Genomic DNA, 23,651 nt, shown 5'->3' on the forward strand with positions numbered 1-23,651 from the left:
ACAACGAAGAGTGTCTGGAAGGTGCTAACCAACCCAGAGCCTATGCTTTTGAAAAAGTGTACTATCCCGGGACTATCAGACATGTTACAAATGTTGTGCACCAGTTCACCAAGAAGTAATGGGATATGTGTGCGGAGTAGCGACTGTATCTCAGAAGAAGTCCTTGCAACTTGAAGATCAAACGCCTCCTTAGCAGATGTTAAGGCCACATCTTTCTGAAACAGTAGGGCTTCCAGTCTGCTCACACAGCATCAAAGAGCACATTCTGAAGCTTTATCAAAGGCCAAAGCATTGCCTCCATTAATGTACGGGCAGGTGTAAACAGTACTTGTGTACAAGTCACAATGGCAGAAACTGTAACAAGATAAGCTATTCCTGGTTTCATGCTACAGCAAACTTAATCATTCAGCATCAAATAACTCCCATTAGAGAGTAATCTGAAATCTGGATTAGCCCTGTCAATCTCGCGTAGTCTTTCAGCAGCTTCCTGCTTAGAAGCTTTCTACACTTCATCATATATTGCGTACAAGATCATTTTTTATGTGGTTTTCGAGGACCCAACAAGAAGTCCTGTATTCCCATGTCATCAGAAAGAAGGGATAAGTGCTGTTTCACCTGAGACAATGTTGAGGCTTTTATCAAGGCCCAACACTGTAAATTGTCACCACCCTGAGTGTTCTGTCTGCACATAACATAGGTTGAAGGCTGATCTTGAAACCCTTGGTGTTATCCATGAACTGTGCTTGATATCCGTTAGTGCCTAACAGCCATACTAACCATCCCTTCCAAATGGTAGCCTGGGCTGAGGCCCTCGGAGTCAGGAAGCAGGAAAGAACTCGAAAAAGGCTCAATGGCATAATCTGGGCCTACTTCGCCAGAGCTGAAAAACGTGCAAAGTGCACCACAAAAAGACGGTGGCACAGCATATATAGGAACTGAATATTCAATCCGTTCATGGCGGATCTGAAAGAGGACATGTTAAAGATGGACGCAAATGTTTTTGCGTCTTCATAGTTGGCACAGGAGGGAAATTACATGCACTGTAAGCTAGTACATGGAGACGGTGGGGTACTCGCTGGGGAACACTACTCGATCAAAAATTATATTTCCTCAATCTGATGAATTGTGCATGTCATTGCATAGCATATGGTCTAAGGTTTCCTCCATGTCTTTTGTAAACTGCTGCCAGTTTGCAAAACATGCAAATGGTGTGTTCAAATCCCTGATTTTAGCCAAACCAAGGCATGATGTTTGTTGCACAGTTCAGGAAATATTTGAGGTTCTTCGCTGCCAGGACATGTGAAGCATAGACTATGCACGTCCTGCTTTTTAAATACCATGCACCCTGCCCTATGGGCATTCAGGGCCTACCTTGGGGGTGACTTATAAGTGTCAGTAAATAAGGTTTAGGTCTGGAAAAAAAGTTTATTTTGCCAGGTCGAATACACAGTTTTCCAAAACTGCACACCCAGCCTGCAGGGGCAGGCTCTGTGACATATGTTGCATTGTCCCCTTAGTGGTGGTACCATATGGGCTGCAGTGCACTAGTGATATTTAACTTGCGGGCCTTAAGGGTCGGATCACATATAGTGAGCACTGGACTGCTGTGTCCTAGTGTGCAAAAACCAGCAGAAAAATCTAGCAGAAAGTGAGCATGACTATGCAAATAGAGATATTTTCTTACACTCTTCAGGGGACTTATATCAGTATATAGGCAACATCCCTCTTTACACTAAAATGGTGCTGCCATAGATCATTATCAAATTACTCCTCATATGTTTGTGGAACGGGTCTCATGTTCACATGGAGACTTTGTAACGGGACGGACTTGCCTGCCCCGTTATATGCTGAGTCAGAGGGAACTGAAGTGAGGGAATGGTGGTCTGCGCCAGCTGAGGACTGTCGATTCCTTTCCTTACAGCCGGAGACCTGGGCAGCTAGAAGAGAGGCAGTCTGGTTTGAGGAATCCCCAGAAACCGGCGCATATACCTTTAAGGAGATCCCCGAGCTGACTGGAAACGCCCCGCATGATGACGTCAGCGGAGATCAACCAATCAGGAGACCCGCTGACAGGAAAAAGACAGAAGCAAGAGGCGTAGAGACGAGCAGGCAGGAAGGAGAGTCGGAGGATCGGAGCTCGAGTGAGGAGGACGTGCGTAGAAAAGGAGGACTACCAGGAGGAAGCGCAGACCGAGAGCAGAAGAAGAAGCTACCAGAGGAGGTGCCAGGAGGCCAACGGTATCGCTACTCGCCCAGCCACCCTCCTAGAGGAGTGTGGCTCCCCCGGGTACGGAGCCGCGTTGCGGGTTGGGTGGGAAGGCGGGACGAGAGGATCCCTGAACACCTTGCGGCCAGTGTCAGCCTCCATCGTTAATCCGAGCCGCTTCCCTTTCCCAACACTACCCCTCTTTCCCTCACGTGCACACCCTGGAGTAAAACAAATCACCGAATTGTGTCGCACCCCCTTTCACTATTCTGGTAAACGACCGTGTCCTAGAAACTGACACGTGTTCCCTTTGCTTTCTTTCTTTTTTTTATATTCTTGAGTCGCGAGTGGAAGAAGAAGCCCGGGTGAGGACCAAGGCGGGAGAACCGAAACCCAGGACTACCCCACCTCAAAGCTTTGAACACTGCATGCAGGAAAAGCATATTTAAGACTTTATCCTAAAGAAGAGACAGAACGTTACTTTATTGTCTTTACTTGTATCGTATTTCCAACCCTGGCGATGGTAAAACGTTGAGTATACCGGAAAATAAAACCCCATCTCCGACATATTGGTGTGAGCCTGTTCACTTCCGACGTCACTGAGACTGACCCATCACAGACCTCCATTCAAACTCCTATGTGAGGTGAACGGTGTGCAAGGCCACTATAATTTAATACAAACACTACTAGGAGGGCAACACTTCACTTGCATAAACACATACAGCCCAAATACTTATGATCCAGACTTCCCCAGACGAATTTGGAGCTAGTGCAAGGCACTTTTTGCCTCAATACTATGGGGAGGAGACTTCACCCTAGTCTTGGATAAGCAACTTGGCTGTTCCAAAGCCATATTGTGTATGCACTACTCAGAAGCCGTAGCCCTAGCTGATATAATGGACAATCTGGCTTAGGGAAAAATGGAGACATAGATTTACTACCCAAAAGAATGGCACACACATTTCCCCAGCATATGGATCCTGAGCAACCCTTGATTACAGGATCAGCTTGTGTGATATTGGTAGTTTGACCAATTGTATAGGACACCTCCCATGTACATTCTCCAACCTCTCAAATTAATAATAGAAATGTTTGCCTCCAAACAACAGGCATTCACTGGGCACCCTTCTCCACAGGCAGTGCTAGATACTGCCTATAGCGAAGAAAATCCTGAACAAACCTCTAGCATCTTTTCGGAAGCCTTTATGGCTTATATATGCAGGGTCTAGATTGCAAAACAGCATGGAACCCAAAATGCTCTGTGCGGTCTACACGCTCGACAAAAATGTTTAAAATGCAAAGTTCAAGCACTTGAGAGCAAAATACACAAAATCACAACACCCACATGTTAGCTGAAATTAGAGCAGAAAATACAGTTTTTACTGCGGATGGAGAGAGTCAAACATTTATACAAAAATGTTAGGGCCAAGAAATAAGGGGAGCTTGAAAGTTTGGTTATACCCTTGCTCTCTTAACATGCCCCCATGAGCAACTTACGCCATAACACAGCTAGAAGGGGACAATGGTGACTTTGCTGTACCTTTCAGATGATATACTAGCACGTCAGCACACACGCCCTTGCTTCCACATACTATATCCTCCTCGGAGACCTGAACTTCCACCTCGAGAACGCCAACAACAGCATCTCCACCACCCTGCTCGACAACCTCGCCAGCAACCACGTCACCGTCAGCCACACCACCGAACTCCACTGGACCAATCTCCACTGCATCCACTTCTCTTTCAAGAAATACACCACGCACAACCACCTGCAACGAATCCCCCATCGCAGCTGGAACAAGGTCACCGAAGACCAGCTAATCACCACCCTCGCCGGAGACCCACCAATCGACTCCAACAACACCGACACAGCCGCCCACAACTTCAGGCAATGGATCGATGACTGCACCAACACTCTCGCCCGATCAGGAAACCTTCAAACAAACACACCAACAGGAGGGCCATCGGGTTCACCACCGACCTCCAGGCATTCAAGCAGACTTGCTGAAGACTTGGGAAGAAGTGGCGCCACGAAAAGACACCGGACAACCAAGCAGCCCTCAAGAACGCCAGCCGCAAGCATGACCAGCTCATTCGAACTGCCAAAAGGACCTCCTTCAAGGAACGCATCAACAACAACACACACAACAGCAAAGAGCTCTTCAAGATTGTGAAGGAACTCGCCAACCCCAGCTCCAGCTCCAACGACATCCCACCGTCGCAAGACCTCTGTGACTCCCTAGCCACCTTCTTCCACCATAAAATCGCCGACATCCACGACAGCTTCAACACCCAGACCCACCCGACAGCCGCCAACACTTCAAACTCACGGCCCACCAACCAAACCGGCCTCCTGCTCACCTGGAACTACATCAATGACGACAACACCATCAAAATCATGAACACCATCCACTCCGGCTCACCATCCGACCCCTGCCCTCACCACATCTTCTACAAAGCGAGCTCCATCATAGCACCCCAACTCGGGAATATCATCAACAGCTCCTTCGAGACCGCCACCTTCCCAGAGAGCTGGAAACACGCTGAGATCAATGCCCTACTCAAGAAACCCAAGGCGGACCCCAAGGACCTAAAGAACTTCGGGCCCATCTCCCTGCTCCCGTTCCCAGCAAAAGTCATCGAAAAGACTTTCAACAGGTCACTGACCCGCTCCCTTGAGGAGAACAACATCCCGGACTTATCCCAATCCTGATTCCTCAGCAACCAGAGCACCGAAACGATCCTCATCGCCACCACAGAAGACATCAAAACTATGCTGGACAACATCGAAACCACGGCCCTCATCCTCCTGGACATCTCAGCCGCCTTCGACACTGTCTGCCACCAGACCCTATGCACATGCCTCCACAACACAGGGATCTGCGACAAACCCTGGACTGGATCACCTCCTTCTTCACCGGCAGAACCCAGAGAGTCCGCCACCCCCCTTCCGAACCGAAGCCACTAAGATCATCTGCAGCGTACCCCAAGGATCATTACTCAGCCAACCCTTTTCAACGTCTACATGGCACCGCTTGCCAACATCGTCTGATCGCTCGACCTCAGCATCATCTCATATGCCGATGACACCTAGCTGATCTTTTCCCTCACCAAGGACCCCGCAACCGCCAAAACCAACCTCCACGAAGGAATGAAGGCCGTCGCAGAGTGGATGAAGAACCGCCTGAAACTGAACTCTGACAAGACAGAGATCCTCATCCTCGCCTCCACCCCCTCTGCCTGGGACGACTCCTGGTGGCCGGCCATGCTGGGAGCTATACCGACACCCACCAACCATGCACGCAACCTGGGGTTCATACTGGACTCAACACTATCAATGACCCAACAAGTCAACGCCGTCTCCTCCTCCTGGTTTAACACCCTCTGCATGCTTCGCAAGATTTACCAATGGATCCCCACCGGAATCAGAAGGACGGTCACCCAAGCCCTCGTCAGCAGTAGGCTGAACTACAGTAACTTCCTCTACGCGGGAACCACGGCCAAGCTCCAGAGAAGACTTTAACGCAAACAGAACGTCTCCACTCGCCTCATCCTTGACATCCCTGCCAAAACCACATCACTGCCCTCCTGAGGGACCTGCACTGGCTCCCCGTCAACAAGAGGATCACCTTCAAACTCCTCACCCACGCTCACAAAGCACTCCACAACACCAAACCAACAAACCTCAACAAACGACTCACCTTCTACACCCTGAACCACCAGCTTCGCCCACTGACCTCACCCTCGCCACCGTTCCACGCATCCACCGAACGACCACTGGTAGCAGATCATTCTCCCACCTCGCTGCCAAGACATGAAACACCCTCCCCATCCACTTCCGGCAGACCCAGGACTAACTGACCTTCAGGAGACTTCTCAAAACCTGGGTGTTCGAGCAGTAGCAGCACCCTCTTCACCCCCACAGAGCCTTGAGACCCTCACGGGTGAGTAGTGCACTCTACAAATTAATGATTGATTGACCAGTGGCAGCTGCCTCGCATGCCTCTTCTGCAGCCGCATGCCTCTCCTCTGTCCTCGGTCTGCTGGAAGGACCAGAAGCACCCAGCCTTCCAGACTATCTCAGTCAATCACAATGCTGGAGAAGCAGCGTCATTATTGGTCTGAGTGTCCTGTTTGGACGATCAGGTGGTGCATGGGAGTCTGGGCCTGTTCTCCAGGGGGCTGTACAACACAGCCCAATGGAGAACATGCCAAAAGCGCATGACAGTTTGGCCGGCCCTAGAGGGCCGGCCAAACCATAATGGGCACTTAGAGGAGTGTAAACCACTTGTCCCCTGCTCTGGCATCACAGAGCCCATCCCCACCCCGACTCCCATAAAGAAAAAGAATATGATAATAAAGTCCTGTTATTATCATTTTATTTTTATATTTTGCACTGCTGAAATAGCAGTGGGGCGACGCTACTCTGCCTTAGCAGAGGAGCCACCACTTCCACATACCACGGGGACCCTGACACTCAAATCACTTATGACTACACTGGCAACCTCAGGTCCAATTGTTAGATGCTGACCTTGCCCTGTGACCAAGGAGGGCTGGCTGAGCCTGATTTTGAACTTCATTGTTATTGTGCCCAGGTGCATTTTGCACATTACTGGCTATGACTGCCACATATATGGCGCTTCTAGCAGTGGAACATGACACAGCGCAACCTAACACACTGATCTGAGATTAACTAGGTAGAGTGCACACACAGTTGGCTCAAAACGGGGCTCCACAAAGCATTGGAATGTCAAATACTCTACTCTATGTTCCAAACCCTCGCTCATTCTCCAATAATGTTGCTCATTAAAGAGAAAACTGCACTTCAGACATAGCACAGATTTTGGCAATGCTATATGCTCCGACAATCAACAACGATGAATATTTGAAGGGTTAAGCATTGTATGAATTTAAAACAGTTATGCCGCTTTATGCCATTTTTTTACTTTTATGTAGAAGATATATAATGTGCTTTCTATGCTAAAATTAATCACGTGACTAAAAGGCAAATAATGTTACATGAACAGAGAAAAGAAATCAATATTTTCATGAATGTGGAGAAAAGAGTCTTTGTGAATTACAAAATTATGTAAAATTGAACTGTTTAAACACAGTTCAAAAGACTGGGATGCCATAGGGATATCCACCCTTGGGGATGTGATGCAGGATATGACCCTTAAGTCAGTTGCGCAGCTCCAACAGGACTTCATGATGTGCAAGACTCAATTCTATAAATATCTTCAGCACCGACATGCCCTTCTCCCCAGTGTCGCCAACCTGGAGTCACTCCCAGACTTCAGCCCCATTGATGCCAAGTTGTTTATGGGGGATCTACAGGATCACAAAATCTCCAAAATCTACCAGTCCCTGGTGACTAATAGTCCCACCACATTGGATCGACTCCGGGAGTCCTGGGAGGGGGATCTGTGCCCATTAGAAAGCGAAGATTGGACAGAGGCTCTTTATTTCCCCAGAGAAGCTGCTATAGCTATGCAGCTTTGCCTAATTCAGTTTAATTATCAGGTGTACTATACCCGTGCTCGCTTATGCAGGGCGGGCTTGATAGCCTCTCCCCTCTGCCTACGTGGTGGGCAAGAGGATGGTACCCTTTTTCATACGATATGACAATGTGAGGTGATTGTGCGATTCTGGCAAAGGGTGTTGGCTTGCCTGTCGGATGTCCGGGGATGGGACCTTCCCTATTCACCCAAGTTGATACTCATGCACATCATGGATGGGATTGGTGGCAATATATACAAGCGCCATCTAATGTTTTTGGGCCTTACGTTAGCCAAATGTGACATTGCACGCCATTGGAAGGCTACTACCTCACCCCCCTTAGCAGCATGGAAGAATGGCTTAGACTTCAATATGGGCCTAGAGCTTCCGATTTTTAAGGCCAGGGGATGTCCGCGTAAGCACACAAAGATATGGAAACGGTGGGCTAAATATAGGGGTCTTCCATTAGAACCCGCCTCACTTGATGTCGACACACACTGAGGATAGTATGTTGAAATGTAGTTCAGGAGTGGATCTTCTTCTTTTCTACTTTTTTGTTCTCTCTCTTTTTCGTTCCATGAGGGATGAGCAGTAACTTGAGGGGGAGGGTTTACTGACAGTGCATCGGGGGTGGGGGTGGTGGGTTGTTACTCTTTCTCTTTTTTGTGTTATCATTTTTTATTAGTATTTCATGTACAAAAACAATGCATATAAAATATATAACAGTATACTAGTCCATATGTGAAATAAATAATAAATTACATGAACTCATTTCAATATACTATGGAAAGGAAAATGTGTAGCATGTTAATTATACTGTCTAATTATATAAACATTGCATCAGACAAAAGACACTATCTGTAGGTCAACACATTAGAAAGTAAAAAGGTAATTAATCATGACAAATTAAATATAGTCAAATCTAAATTATACAAAAGAAAATTTAAATAAGATAAGAGAGCGATATGTATATATTATAAGAGAGGATAATATCATCAATCTAAGCATAAAAAACTAAAACCAGGTAAACAGTCAAAATAACGAGTAACAAATATCGAATGGACATAATATCGAGTTTAAAATATAGAATGGACAAAATATTGAATAGACAGAATATAGACATCAAAAATATCGTTTTTGAGGCTAGTAATGTAATATCGAATGTTAAAAATATAGATAGTTAAAATATCGAAGTATATAATATAGGTTATTAAAATTATCGAATTTTTTATAATATCGAATTTTTTATAGTGTTTTTATGTTATTATATATCTGAAAAGTGTGTATTTATGTTATAATTTATTTTAATTAATGAGTTTTGTTGTTTTAATTTTTGCGTAATTTAATTCTGTAGTGGGTTGTGGGTTTATAGGGGACTAGGGTGGGAAGTAATTTAATTAAAATTAATTAAATATGTAAATTTATTTATTGGTATTCATTTTTAATTATTTGTTAATTAATTTATATTTGGTAATTAATTACATTTTAATTGGCAATTAATTTTAATTAATTGATTACTTGCTAATTATGTTAATTTTACTAATTTATTTTCTGTAGGGGGTTGTGGGTTTATAGGGGAAGTGGGTGGGAAGTAATTTATTTATAATTAATTAAATATGTAAAATGATTTATTGGTATTTATTTAGAATCAATTGTTAATTAATTTATTATGGGTAATTAATTACATTTTAATTGCCAAATAGTTATATTTAATTGATTAATTGCTAATTATGTTATTTTACTAATTTATTTTCTGTAGTGGGTTGTGGGTTTATAGGGGAATAGGGTGGGAAGTAATGTATTTATAATTAATTCAATAATTCAATTTATTTAATTGTATTTAATTTGAATTAATTGTTAATTGATTTTTAATTGTTAATTAATTAATTGTTAATTTGTAATTAAATTCTATTAATAGGTAACTAATTGTAATAATTAAATTAAATTTGTAATTTTAATTGATTAATTATTATATTATATTAAATTGGTAATTACTTTTAGTTAATTTTTTATAGATATTATTTTTTTTTAAATAATATATGAAGTATTTACTTTCCCTACTGTTGCACTCTCTGGAGTGGGAATAGTATTTTTTTACCCTTACGCTATCCAACGCTTTCCCTACTGTTGCACTCTTTCGAGTGGGAATAGTAATTTTAACCCCTACGCTATACAACGCTTTCCCTACTGTTGCACTCTTTGGAGCGGGAATAGTAATTTTAACTCCTTCGCTATCCAACGCTTTCCCTACTGTTGCACTCTTTGGAGTGGGAATAGTAATTTTTACCCCTACGCTATCCAACGCTTTCTCTACTGTTGCACCCACTGGAGTGGGAATAGTAATTTTTACTTCTACGCTATCCAACGTTTTCCCTACTGTTGCACTCACTGGAGTGGGAATAGTAATTTTTACCCCTACGCTATCCAACGCTTTCCCTACTGTTGCACCCACTGGAGTGGGAATAGTAATTTTTCCCCCTACGCTATCCAACACTTTCCCTACTGTTGCACTCTTTGGAGTGGGAATAGTAATTTTTACCCCTACGCTATCCAACGCTCTCCCTACTATTGAACTCTTTGGAGTTGGAATAGTAATTTTTACCCCTATGCTATCCAATGCTTTCCCTACTGTTGCACCCACTGGAGTGGGAATAGTAATTTTTACCCCTACGCTATCCAACGCTTTCCCTACTGTTGCACTCACTGGAGTGGGAATAGTAATGTTGACCCTCCCGCTATCCAACGCTTTCCCTACTGATGCACTATCTGGAGTGGGAATAGTAATTTTTACCCCTACACTATCCAACGCTTTCCCTACGGTTGCACCCACTGGAGTGGGAATAGTAATTTTTACCCCTATGCTATCCAACGCTTTCCCTACTGTTGCACCCACTGGAGTGGGAATAGTAATTTTGACCCTCCCGCTATCCAACGCTTTCCCTACTGATGCACTCACTGGAGTGGGAATAGTAATTTTTACCCCTACGCTATCCAACGCTTTCCCTACTGTTGCACCCACTGGAGTGGGAATAGTAATTTTTACCCCTACGCTATCCAACGCTTTCCCTACTGTTGCACTCTTAGGAGTGGGAATAGTAATTTTAACCCCTACACTATCCAACGGTTTCCCTACTGTTGCACTCTTTGGAGTGGGAATAGTAATTTTTGCCCCTACGCTATCCAACGCTTTCCCTACTGTTGCACTCTTTGGCGTTGGAATAGTAATCTTTACCCCTATGCTATCCAACGCTTTCCCTACTGATGCACTCACTGGAGTGGGAATAGTAATTTTTACCCCTAAGCTATCCAACGCTTTCCCTACTGTTGCACCCACTGGAGTGGGAATAGTCATTTTTACCCCTATGCTATCCAACGCTTTCCCTACTGTTGCACACACTGGAGTGGGAATAGTAATTTTGACCCTCCCGCTATCCAACGCTTTCCCTACTGATGCACTCACTAGAGTGGGAATAGCACTTTTTACCCCTACGCTATCCAACGCTTTCCCTACTGTTGCACTCTTTGGAGTGGGAATAGTAATTTTTACCCCTACGCTATCCAGCGCTTTCCCTACTGTTGCACTCATTGGAGTGGGAATAGTAATTTTAACACTCTTGCTATGCTACGGTAATAATATTGTATATTTTTTAATAATAATATGTTAATATATATATATGTTTTATTTTTTATAACTCAAATTAATTATTTAATAATTTTAAGCTTATTTAAGTATTTTTAAGTATATTTTAGTTATTTATTTTTAATATTTATTTAATTTTACATTAATTTTAATAAATTCAATATTTTTATTAAGAACATATTTTTAAACAATATATTTGATTCGCTATTTTTGTACTTACCTGTTTGTAGATAGGACTTCGATATTTTTGTAGTCGATTTTTGAAATGCCTATATTTTTGTCGTCGATATTATGTCAGTGATCCATATTAACAATGTGATAGAAGAGGAAAACTGTAAACGTATCCAATAAAATAAATTCCTTGCAAGATATAAAAGATAGTATTAAAAATAGGAAAGATCTTTGAAATTGATAATAGATTAAGGTGTATAGGTATGTTGCATAGAAGTACAAGCACTATCTCTCACTGAAGCATCATCTAGTGTGAAGAAGGGGGCCCAAATTTGATAAAACAGATCCAACTGATTATTTACATTATATATAACTCTTTCATGGGAAGCAATTTGTATCACTGTTGTAAGCCAGGATCCTGGAAATGGTGGAGTTGGAGATTTCCATAATCTGAGTATGCAGATTTTGGCAGTTGCTAATGCAGTATGCAGAAGTCTACTCTGAGATTTAGAAAGATTTTGAAATCATGTAATATAATTGTGAAAGGTGAAAGCGGTAGTTGTAATGAAACAGTGCGACTTAATGTCCGGCCTATGTAATGCCAATAGGATGGAATCATGGGACATCCACATATAATATGCATGATAGTGCAACCATAATTATTACATCTCCAGCAATTCGTATGTGGAAGTAATCCTGCCTTGTTCAACTTTACTGGGGACCAGTGCCAGTCATGGAGTAATTTGAATAAAGAAAATTTCAATCTGGATTCCCGGGCACCTTTACCTAAATTGAGTAATACATCTATCCATTCAAGGTCGCTGTAAGTGGTGGATAATCGTGATTGCCATTTGTCCTTAAGATTATTAGTAGTGGATTGAGAGAATAAATGTGATGTGAATATTTTATATAAGCCTGACGTGACTCCTTTACATTTCCCCCAAGTAGATAAATATGATATTAGAGGTGAAATTTGTAAGGCAAAAAGAGGCAATCCAATAAGTTTTTTAAGACAGGTTGTAAGCTGTAGATCATTATGTTTCTGGTGCAATGAAATTCCAAATTCCTCTTCCAATGAATTAAAGGCTTCAAGGTTACCATTGTGTAGAAGCTGTTCTAAAGTAATAATTCCAGCTGTTTTCCATTGAGACCAGAGAATAGGTTTACCCTTAATTCGTATACCTGTATTATTCCAAATTGGGGCTTTTAACATGAATACATGAGTTGGAACCTAAAATTCAATGTGCTTTTTGCCCAACCTTGCGCATTGCAGCCAATAAAGGGTTGCAAGGATCAAACCGTCTGGTACCTGTCCCATACGAGGCTGATAATCCTGGATCAGCAGATATCAGATATCTCTCTATATGCATCCATTGTGGTGTACTAGATTCATCTGCCATTAGGTATGGAATTTGGGACAGTTGTAAAACCATAAAGTAATGCTCTATGGAGGGAACACTCAATTCTCCTTTGGAATGATGTGCCTTAAGTTTATGTATCGCTAAGCGAGGCTTCATGGATCCCCAAATGAAGGATTTTATTTTTGAGTCAATGAGGCGTAGTGTGGACAGAGGTATAGTAAGTGGAAGCATCCCAAGTGTGTAAAGAAAACAAGAAAGCGTGACCATTTTCACAGCTTGGACTCTGCCCCATAATGATAAACCCAAAGATTTCCATTTGTCGAATTCACGTTGCATCTGGGAAATTAAGGGACCTATATTATCTGTGACCATGCCTTCTGTGCCTTTATTCACTAATATCCCTAAATATTTTAGACAAGATTGTTGCCAGTGAAAAAGGAATCCCTGGATTGCTGCCTTTGTAGTACAATTTGAAATTGGAAGGGCGTCGCTCTTGTCCCAGTTTATTTTATATCCAGAGAAGGATGAGAATTCATCTATAATATTAAGCAAGGAGGGAATAGAATGTGACAAATTAGTTATGGTGAGCAGTATATCGTCGGCATAAAAATAGATTTTTGAATGTCCAATAGGTAGAGGTATTCCTTTTATAATTTGAGACTGACGAATAGCAGCAGCAAGGGGTTCTAATGCAAGGAGGAATAACAGAGGAGAGAGGGGACAGCCTGGCGAGTCCCTCTACAAATGGGAAAAGAGTCAGAAAGGAATCCTCCACCATTAACTTGAGCCACAGGATCTTTATATAACAGTTTAACTTTATGTATAAAGTGAGATCCTGATCCAAATTTCTCCAAGATTGTGAAGAGATACTGCCACTCCACCCGGTCAAAGGCTTTTTCTGCATTAAGTGATAATGCTAATGCTTCTTCTTGCAAGAATTTGGTCGAATGGAGTGTATGCAATAATGTACGTAAATGATTCCGTGATGATCTTCCGGGAACAAAACCTAATTGTGTAGAATGAATCAAAGAAGGTAAAACCTTTTGAAGCCGGGAAGCTAGAATGCTGGCCTTAAATTTGATATCACTATTGAGGAGGATATGGGACGATCACTAGAACATAATAGTGGATCTTTTCCTGGCTTAGGAAGAATTGCGATAATTGCTTTATTAGAGATAGGGCCTAAAGAAGCTGTAGCGTCTGCCTCCTGAAAAGCAGTATTTGATATGTCTATAATTTTGTCACCAGACCATTTGTAGAATTCTGCAGGGAAACCGTCGTCACCAGGGGCTTTATTATATGGGAGAGATGCAATAGCTTTTGTAATTTCATCTTTTGTGATTGGACCATCTAGGAGTGCTCTGCCCTCCTCAGATAGGCTAGGCAAATTAACTTTTGAAAGAAAAGAATTCATGTTAGCTAAATCTCAGGAGGGTTCTGGGGTATATAAAGATTTGTAATAAGATGCAAACTCATTAACAATATCTTGGGGACTAGTCAATAAAGTCCCATCTGATGATTTTATAGCTGAGATTGCCACAGCAGCCTCTCGCTGACGGAGCTGAGCTGCTAGGGGCCTCCCTGCCTTCTCTCCCTGCCATAGTGTCTATGTTTCATTTTTTGCAAAGCATACTCAGCTTTAGAAGTGAAAAGGCTATTAAGCTGCATTTTAGACTGTACTAATAGTTTACGAATTTGCAAAGTAGGTGTTTTAGTATATGATTGGGTCAATAATTGAATATCATGTTCTATTTGTTGTTGTCTAACAATATTTTTTCTATTAGCTATTGAAGCATCTCTCATAAGTTGACCACATATTGTGGCCTTGGCAGCAGCCCAAAGGATTCTACTGGATGTTACAGAGTTTTTATTAATTGAGAGATAATATTGAAGATGATTACTTAGTTGTGCTTTACCCTGAGGGGTCTTGTAACGCTGTATGTTTAGGCGCCAGGGTTTACGACCAGGCTTAGCTAGACCCGTCTGTAAAGAAACAAGAACTTGAGAGTGATCCGAATTAGAGGCTTCCAGAATAGTAGATTCACGGACAAGTTGAACAATTCTTTGAGAAAGAAGAAAATAATCAAGTCTAGAAAGAGTGCCATGAGTTGGTGATGTAAATGTGTATTCCAAGTCAGTCGGATGAGAAAGGCGCCATGGATCCACAAGGCCATTGTCTTCCATTATATCAGACATGAGGACTCTATCGGAGGCATTGTTCTTGTCAAGAGGACCAGTCTTATCTAGAACCGGGTCTCTTGTCAAATTTCAGTCCCCTCCCAACAAGTAATGAGAGCAATTGATCTCAGAAAGCAGGTGGTTCAAATGAAGAAAAAAGGATTTCTTAGCACCCACTGGAGCATAAATTGATCCTACGCAAAGATGGGCATCTCCAATACGTAGTTTGACAAAGACATATCTACCGTCAGGATCTTCCCAGGCCTTCAATATAGAGCATGGTAAGGACTTGCGAATTAGGATCACCACTCCATATTTACGGGTGGGGTTAGTATCTGAAGAAGGACATTTAGTAATGCTACTGTGAAAGACCTTTCCCACCCAGTCTCTGCATAACTTGTTGGATTCCAGCTCATCAAGGTGGGTTTCCTGTAACACAGCTATATCTACTTTTTTAGACTGCAAATATGAAAGTACCTTTTTAGGTTTAATGTAATGTGTCAAACCATTAACATTCCATGTTACAATACGTATAGGGCGGGTGTTAGTCATATCTGCGAATACCAATGAATCAATGAGAAAAGTGTTGAGAAGTGCTGAAAGTATTGAAAAGGGCAATTACAGGAGAGTGAGAGACGAAGTATTTAGGATATCAGATGAAGTTTAAAAGGAAGCAAGAAAAATTATAAGAAAAAAGAGAGAGAAGAAAAGAAAAGAAAAAAAAAGATAAATAGAAATAAAAAATAGAATAAGAAATACAAAATATAATCAATACGTTAACTTTTGACCGCGGATCTGGGCTCACCAGAGCACCACCACGGGCAAAACCCCCTCAGGAGGTAATAAGTATTCTGTAGCTAGGACTAGTATAAAAGGTGAAAACAAGCTAGATATAGAATTCAAATAGAAGTAATGCAAGAATAATATCAAGACATCTAATAATACAAATTCATGAAGGATAATACAAAATGCCATATTAAAGTGAAATGTCAACACATTTAATTTTATCTTAAATATATTATTGTATCTGTAGGCGTATCAATACACATACCTATACCTATATACTTTCCTAAAGGCAATGTAATAGAATAAGCATATAGATTAACATTCAATAATAATTGACAGCAATAAAAAGAGTGCATAAGTATACCCTATATATATATATATACAAGATTCAACAATCAGTATTAAAAAAGAATAATATATGAATAATTAGAAGTATGAATAAGGATAATAGCTAATAATTGCTAACTAAAAAGGAATATAAATATATAAACATCTCATGCATGAAAAGAGAGGTATAATTATCAAAATATCTAGAGTTTAAGGAGAAGGGTAAGAGATCTGTTAAAACATTTTATAGTACGTATGCAATCTATAATTGGAGTATGTATATATTATAAATGTCAAATATATATAATAATATTAGCTAAATATAATGACGTATTGCAGAACTATAATGTAAGATAAATGTAAAACTACATAGGTACAGTTTAAGACAGAATCAGGTGATTGCTCTTAAGTTTAATTTCATTCTTCCTCTGAAGCGGATTTTAAAGGAGAGCAAGATTTTTACCTGTGTTTGTCATGAGTGAAAATATTTGCTGTTGCAGGGGCAGATACTTTATCAGCATGAGTGCGAGGAGCGAGTTCAATGTCTCTACCATGTTGGCGGAGTTCTCCAAGTTCTCTGTGTCTTCCTTCAGTAAGGTATAGAGGATATTTAGTAGTTTGAACAGTCTGAACAGAGACTGATTGCTGCATTTCCACATCTTGTATTGACAAATTATCTAAGAAGTGCTCTAAATCATCAGGATTGTAGAAATAATCTTAAGTCTTACCATTGATGGTAATGCGGAAGCGTGCTAGGTCGAAGAGACCAAACTTAATGCCCATTTTCTTTAATGAGGTTCTCATAGAAGGAATGCCTTTCTCCGCTCATTTGTTTCTCTAGAAAAATCAGCTGCCATAAGGATTTCTTGACCATTATAGATGTATTTACCTTGTGAACGTGCCAGCATTAAAATTTGGCGAGCCTGATCATGTCTCAAGAAATGTGCTATTAAAGGTCTTGGTCTGGAGTCGAAGCCCTTATGAGGAGGACCAATCCGGTGAGCACGCTGTATCTCTAGCAATGGATCAAAAGTAACTCCCAGCTATTTAGGAAGAGTGTACACAAAAAAGAGCTAGCATTCTGCCCTTCAATTCCTTCTGAAAAAACAAAAAAACTGATTTTGTCTCGTCTATTGCGGTCTTCCAAATCAATAATTTTACTGTGTAAAAATGACAAATCCTGACCTCTGTTATTGAATGAATCCATTTGTGTTTCTACTGCTTTAAGCCTTTGGTCTAAGATGTCTGTTTTATTATGAAAGTGCGCAATATCCGCTCTTATTGATTTGGTCTCTGCCTTGAGAGAAGAAATGTTAGCATCCATGTCCGCTAGACGACAACTTATTGATGACACTTCCTTTAAAATATGATCCATAGTTGTGTCTGTTAATGAAGATGAAGCGTCTAAGGATGAAGAGGAGGGTGATGAAGGAGAGTTCTTCCCTATTGTAGCACGAGGTTGCTTAATCACTTCTGCAAAAGAAGATGGCTTAGAGCCTTTATTACCATTCTTAGTATGAGACATTTGTGAAAATGTTTCTGGTAATACCAACTGGAAAAGTAACTTGAGAGGAAAAAACACACCAAGAATAATATGAAGACGTAGAGAGAACCACACTTAAGTGGTACCTGTTAAACCAGACAATTAAGACTAGTAGGTCCTAGCGTTTGAGTGTTAGTGGAAGTATCTCAGAGAACAATGCCCCATTAATCACAACAAGCAAGACCCTATACGCACTCAGGAAAGAATAGAAGATCACTTCACAATGCTTGGCCCTTCAAAGCGCAGTGAGAGAAATGCTAAATATATGTGACAGAGAATCACCTTACAAAATGTAGCAATAATGTTGCGAACAGGGAACAATGTCACATTAACCGCAATAAGCAAAGCCCTATGCGCACTCAGGAAAGAATAGAAGCTCGCCTCAAAATGCTTTGCCCTTCTGTGTGCAGTGAGAGAGTTGCCAGATATATGTGACAGGAAATAACCTCACAAAGTGTAGCAACAATGTTGAGGATGGTGAACAATGCCACATTAACCATAACAAGCAAAGCCCTATGCACACTCAGGAAAGAACAGAAGCTCATTTCTTAACACTTGGCCCTTCAATGCGCAGTGGGAGAGTTGCCAAATATAAATGACAGGAAATCACCTCTCAAAAATACAGCAATATTGTTGAAAACAGTAAATGAGAATGAAGTCTAACATATGAAGCGTTACTAATGTGCCACATAATGAAGCATTGCTGAAAAATTGAAGATTATAACATTATGCACTCTGAAGAAATACACCAAATAAGTTGTTCTGAGCAACAAAAACAGAAAAATATACTAATGTGGAAAATATTAAATGTTAGTAATATTCAACATAGTCAAAATAGAGCATTGCTGAAACATTGCGGAAAAAGGCGCAACTGAAAAAAGATGAAATTGCAGTCTTATATACTTTAGAGCAGTACTTCAGGCACATAATAGCTGTAATTGTGAGAAGATGATGCAGCATTCATTACGCGTGAAAGCCAAGGGTTTTTGAAGGCAGAACAATTTAGTTTCCTGTCAATGTGCTGTAAAAGTTCTTTAGAAAAATATATTTGACCGGAAAAATACCTCACAAAACATGCCAATAGTAGTGGAGATTAATATTAAAATGCAGAGGGCAACATGAGAGACGCCATTAATATTCAGCAAAAATACGCCTTTATTTAGTAAATGAAGTCTGCAGCTGCATACAGGAGCAGCTGGGAGGCGAATGGGAGGGGGTACAGAAGAGAAGTGGGCAGGGCCGCAGGGGAGCAGCGGCGGGGAGCGGGGAGCGGGGCAATAAAGAGTGGGAAAAAACGGAGGCAAGGGAGCGAAGAAACCAAGACAATAACGGGCAGCAATACAGGCACAGAGAAAACACACAATACTCAGCTGCAGGGGCAGCGACGAGACACGGGCAGAAAATAGGCACAGGAAGACAACCAGAAGCTTAGCTGCAGGGCAGCGGCGAACTCGTGGCAGCAGCGGTGAAGCCTGGCACACTCACGGGGAGTCGTGCAGTGCGTGGAGCAACCGGCCCTGAAGCAGGGTCCCCCCCACCAACACCACGAACTCCAACGAAGCAGCCCGTAACCTCACACAGTGGCTCACCAACTGCGCCGATACCCTTGCACCGCTGAAGAATCCTCCCAGCAGACCCGGCAGCAAGAAAACCTCGTGGTTCACCAACGACCTCAAAGACTCCAAAAACGTCTGCCGTACCCTCGAGAAAGGCTGGCGCCACGACCAGTCAACAGAAAACATGACAGCCCTCAAGAACGCCATCCGCAAACACCACCAGCTGATCCGCACCACCAAAAGGACTGCATTCAGAGAACGACTGGACAACAACACCCGCAACAGCAAGGAACTCTTTCACATCATTAAAGAGCTCTCCAACCCCAGCGCCAGCAACAACGACATCAAGCCCTCGCAAGACCTCTGCGACGCACTCGCCTCGTTCTTCCACCACAAGATCGCCAACATACACAACAGCTTTAGCGCCCAGTCCTCGCACCCTACCACTGAACCAACGCCCCCCACCTCCATTTTCTACGCCTGGACACCTGTCAGCTCTGAAGACACCACCCTCTTGATGAACACCATTCACTCCGGCTCCCCTGCCGATCCCTGTCCTCACCACATCTTCAACAAAGCCGACACCATCATCGCACCCCAACTCCGGAACATCATTAACAACTCCTTCGCATCTGCCACCTTTCCGGAGAGCTGGAAACATGCGGAGATCAGCGCCCTCCTGAAGAAACCCACTGCAGACCCCACGGACCTCAAGAACTTCTGCCCCATCTCCCTCCTCCCGTTCCCTGCTAAAGTCATCGAGAAGACCATCAACAAACAGCTAACCTCCTTCCTCAAGACTAACGGATCCCTCGACCCTTCGCAGTCCGGATTCCGAGCAAACCACCGCACCAAGACCGCCCTCATCACAGCCACTGACGACATCAGGGCCCTGCTGGACAACGGGGAAACTGCTGCCCTCCTCCTCCTCGACCTATCGGTGGCATTCGACACAGTCTGCCACCGCACCCTAACAAGCCGCCTCCACCATGCCGGAATCCAAGGAATGGCCCTGGAATGGATCATCTCCTTCCTCTCCGACAGAATTCAGCGAGTCCGCCTACCTCCCTTCCGCTCTGCGGCCACCAAGATCATCTGCGGCATACCTCAAGGCTCCTCGCTCAGCCCCACCCTCTTCAACATCTACATAACCCCCCTCGCAGCCATCGCACGCCAACACAACCTAAACATCATCTCCTACGCCGACGACACCCAGCTGATCCTCTTCCTCAGCCGGCTGAAACTGAACTCAAACAAGACGGAAGTCCTCATCCTGGGACCATCCCCCTCTGCCTGGGATGACTCCTGGTGGCCCCCTGCACTGGGCACCGCCCCCAAGCCCTTGGAAAAACGCATGCAACCTAGGCTTCATCCTGGACTCCTCCCTCACGATAACCAAGCAAGTCAACGCCATCTCATCATCATGTTTCAACACCCTCCGCATGCTCCGAAAGATCTTCCGGTGGATCCCCACCAACACAGGAAAGACGGTCACCCAGGCCCTCGTCACCAGCCGACTGGACTACGGTAACGCCCTCTAAGCCGGGGTATACAGCGTTTACAATGCGCGCGGTACAACGAAGTACCATTACCACGCAGTTATAACAACGAAAGTTGTTACAACGAATTGCGCTGGGTGGCGCTTGAGGATAATAAATAATTTAATTTACTATCCCAACACCTTCCCTACTATCCACGGGGACTGGTGTTGGAATAGTAAATTATATTCTTTAAATTTGCGCCCCCCCAACGCAAGTCGTTGTAACGACTTGCGTTGTTACAACCGCGTTGTAATGGTACTTCGTTGTACCGCGCGCGTGGTAGTGACATACATCCCTAAGCCGGAGCCACAGCCAAACTACAGAAAAGACTCCAACGCATACAGAACGCTTCTGCACGACTCATCCTGGACATACCCCGACACAGCCACATCTCTGCCTACCTGAGAGACCTGCACTGGCTCCCTGTCAGCAAAAGGATCACGTTCAGGCTCCTCACCCACGCTCACAAAGCTCTCCACGACACTGGCCCCGAATACCTCAACAACTGCATCCTACACAACAACCTACACACCCACCCGTCAACTCCGCTCCGCCAGCCTCGCCCTCGCCACCATCCCACGGATTCGCAGAACCACCACCGGAGGAAGATCCTTCTCCTACCTGGCTGCCAAGACGTGGAACTCCCTCCCCACCCACCTACAACTGACCCAAGACCATCTCTCCTTCAGGAAGCAACGCAAGACCTGGCTCTTCGAGCAGTAGCAGCAATTTCCCCCCCTGTGCCTTGAGATCCTTGCGGGTGAGAAGCGCGCTCTATAAATGTCCTGATTGATTGATTGATTGATAAAGAAGAATTGGGTTTGGATCTCACCCAGAACAATAAAATCTAAAGGAAATGTGTCTTTAAACATAGCACTGTGATACAAATACATACATGGTTGTTCGAGGTTTGCTATGTTTGGGCCGCGTAACTGTGACGTAATTAGTATAGTTTGGGAATAGGTACCTTGAAGATGAATGTATATTTTCCCATGCACATCGTTGCAGTTGTTTTGGACATTGTTTACTAGACACAAAAATGAAATGAGTCGATCTTTCCTGCCACTTAAAATGTCCTGCCTAAAAGCGATTCACCTCATATGTGGGATACTGACAGGTCGAATTGTGTCTGTGATTGCTGAATATCTTTGAGAGGTTTCTTTTTCACTGACAGAAGAAGAATTAGCTTGACTCTGTCTTTATATAAATTCTTCACATTGAACTTTGGCTTAGTATCACTGAAACTAAAACATGGGTGCTGTGCCTCTGGGTTGAAGCCCCCTAATATTGACAATGTAAACGAAATGTTAAGGAGCAAAACTGTGTCTTGAAATGGGCAGATCACGTTTTCATTGGTTGCTAGAAGAGCTGCAAGTCTAGAAAAGAGACTATGAATCTTTGCCAGGACACCTTACTTAACCTGAACACTTCATTTCCACCCTGGTTTCTTCGTAGTCACTTGACTCCTATGCAGAAATTCACAGATTATATACAAGTGGCTGGTTTGTGGAAGCCAGGGGTATTTTATTTGTCCTAAAGCAATCTAAAAGAACGTTGAAATAACGGTTCAAACATCGGTCTAGTAAAATCTGAAGGAAGAAAAACACTGTGATTACAGGATTTCAATTACACGAATAAACTAGGTGGATTACATACACTTTCCAGGTGGACAACATCATTTCCCTAGATTGACTACTTAAATTCCCTAGGTGGATCACATGCATTTCTCAGGCTCAGGTGGGCTACACACATTTCCTAAATCCCCCACATAGTTTACATAAATTCCATAACTGAATTACATAAATGCCCTTAGTGGACTCAATAAATTCCCATGGTGGATTATATACTTTTTCCCAAGTGGATTACCAAAATGTCCCATGTGATGTCTATATTCGCGGACGTTCTATTTAATATCTTATTGTGTATAATACTGGAACTCCTTTTTTGATGTGGGTAATAAAGACAAAATAAGAAAAGGACTGGCTGTCTTTGAAAACGAAAAGGGGCGAGATAGTAATGTGTTACACGTGCAAAATACAATATTGGGTCAAATTAGGACACGGAAATGTTTCATCAATGCCAGTAGTAAATGTTATGAATCAAGGAAATGCCCTCAAGGAAAATATGTAATTCACTCCTATTCTCACACCCACGCTTTAAGGAGTTTTGATATGGGAAAAAGCTCTTGTAATACTTTTGCAGTTCTTTTCCCCACCGGTTGCTGGGATTTTATTACATTTTTATTAACCAATGTTGTTGCTTATGGCATGCTTGTCCACTAACCTACAAAGCATTTGAAGTAAGATGTTCACAAATGTAAGACATTATTCTACGTTGTGTAAAACCATAAAATACAGAGGTATTTTTTTTTAAAAAGTTAATAAGCATTTAAGGCTTACTTTCCCTGCAGTCTCCATGAATATATCTTGCTTGCAGCTCGCGCACACCTGCGTCAGACGTGAAGCTCGCGTTGATACCGTCTAGGTTTGCGCGTGAGCCAACTGGCCTCATATACACAAGCCAACAGGGCGCCCCTCCCACAGGACGTTATCAGTCTTTTCTACACAAATTGACGTATGCTTTTTTAGAGAACCTTGGAAAGCCGCAGCAGCACACTGATCTTCGACCTGCGTTCAAGTGGGTTCAAGCGAGTTCACTGACTTATAATAAGAGATAAGTCACCTATTGGAAAGGTGCCATTTTAGGTTCGAATATTTCGGCTATGGTGGGGTCTGTCCAGCTAGATGTACCTAGAAAGAGATTGAGCACCTGGGGGCGTATCAGGGTGGCTATTCTGGTGTAGTGCCAAGTGCCGTTTTTTTGCGCGAGTATGGCGTCAACTG

At 42.8% G+C, this 23,651-nt stretch overlaps 1 protein-coding gene across 1 annotated transcript in view; it reads right to left on the bottom strand.

The window, feature by feature from the left end:
* The window catches only part of LOC147727494 (alcohol dehydrogenase 1-like), a 288,449-nt gene extending 265,128 nt beyond the window's left edge, over positions 1–23,321 (bottom strand). The window contains exon 1 of the mRNA XM_086961571.1: positions 23,208–23,321. Coding sequence (XP_086817697.1) covers positions 23,208–23,225 — 18 coding nt within the window. The 5' untranslated portion in view covers positions 23,226–23,321. The remainder of the gene's footprint in view (positions 1–23,207) is intronic.
* Between the last annotated feature and the right edge of the window lie 330 nt (positions 23,322–23,651).

The sequence above is a fragment of the Lissotriton vulgaris genome, chromosome 3_1, assembly GCF_964263255.1.
Source record: "Lissotriton vulgaris chromosome 3_1, aLisVul1.2, whole genome shotgun sequence".
Lineage (NCBI taxonomy): Eukaryota > Metazoa > Chordata > Amphibia > Caudata > Salamandridae > Lissotriton > Lissotriton vulgaris.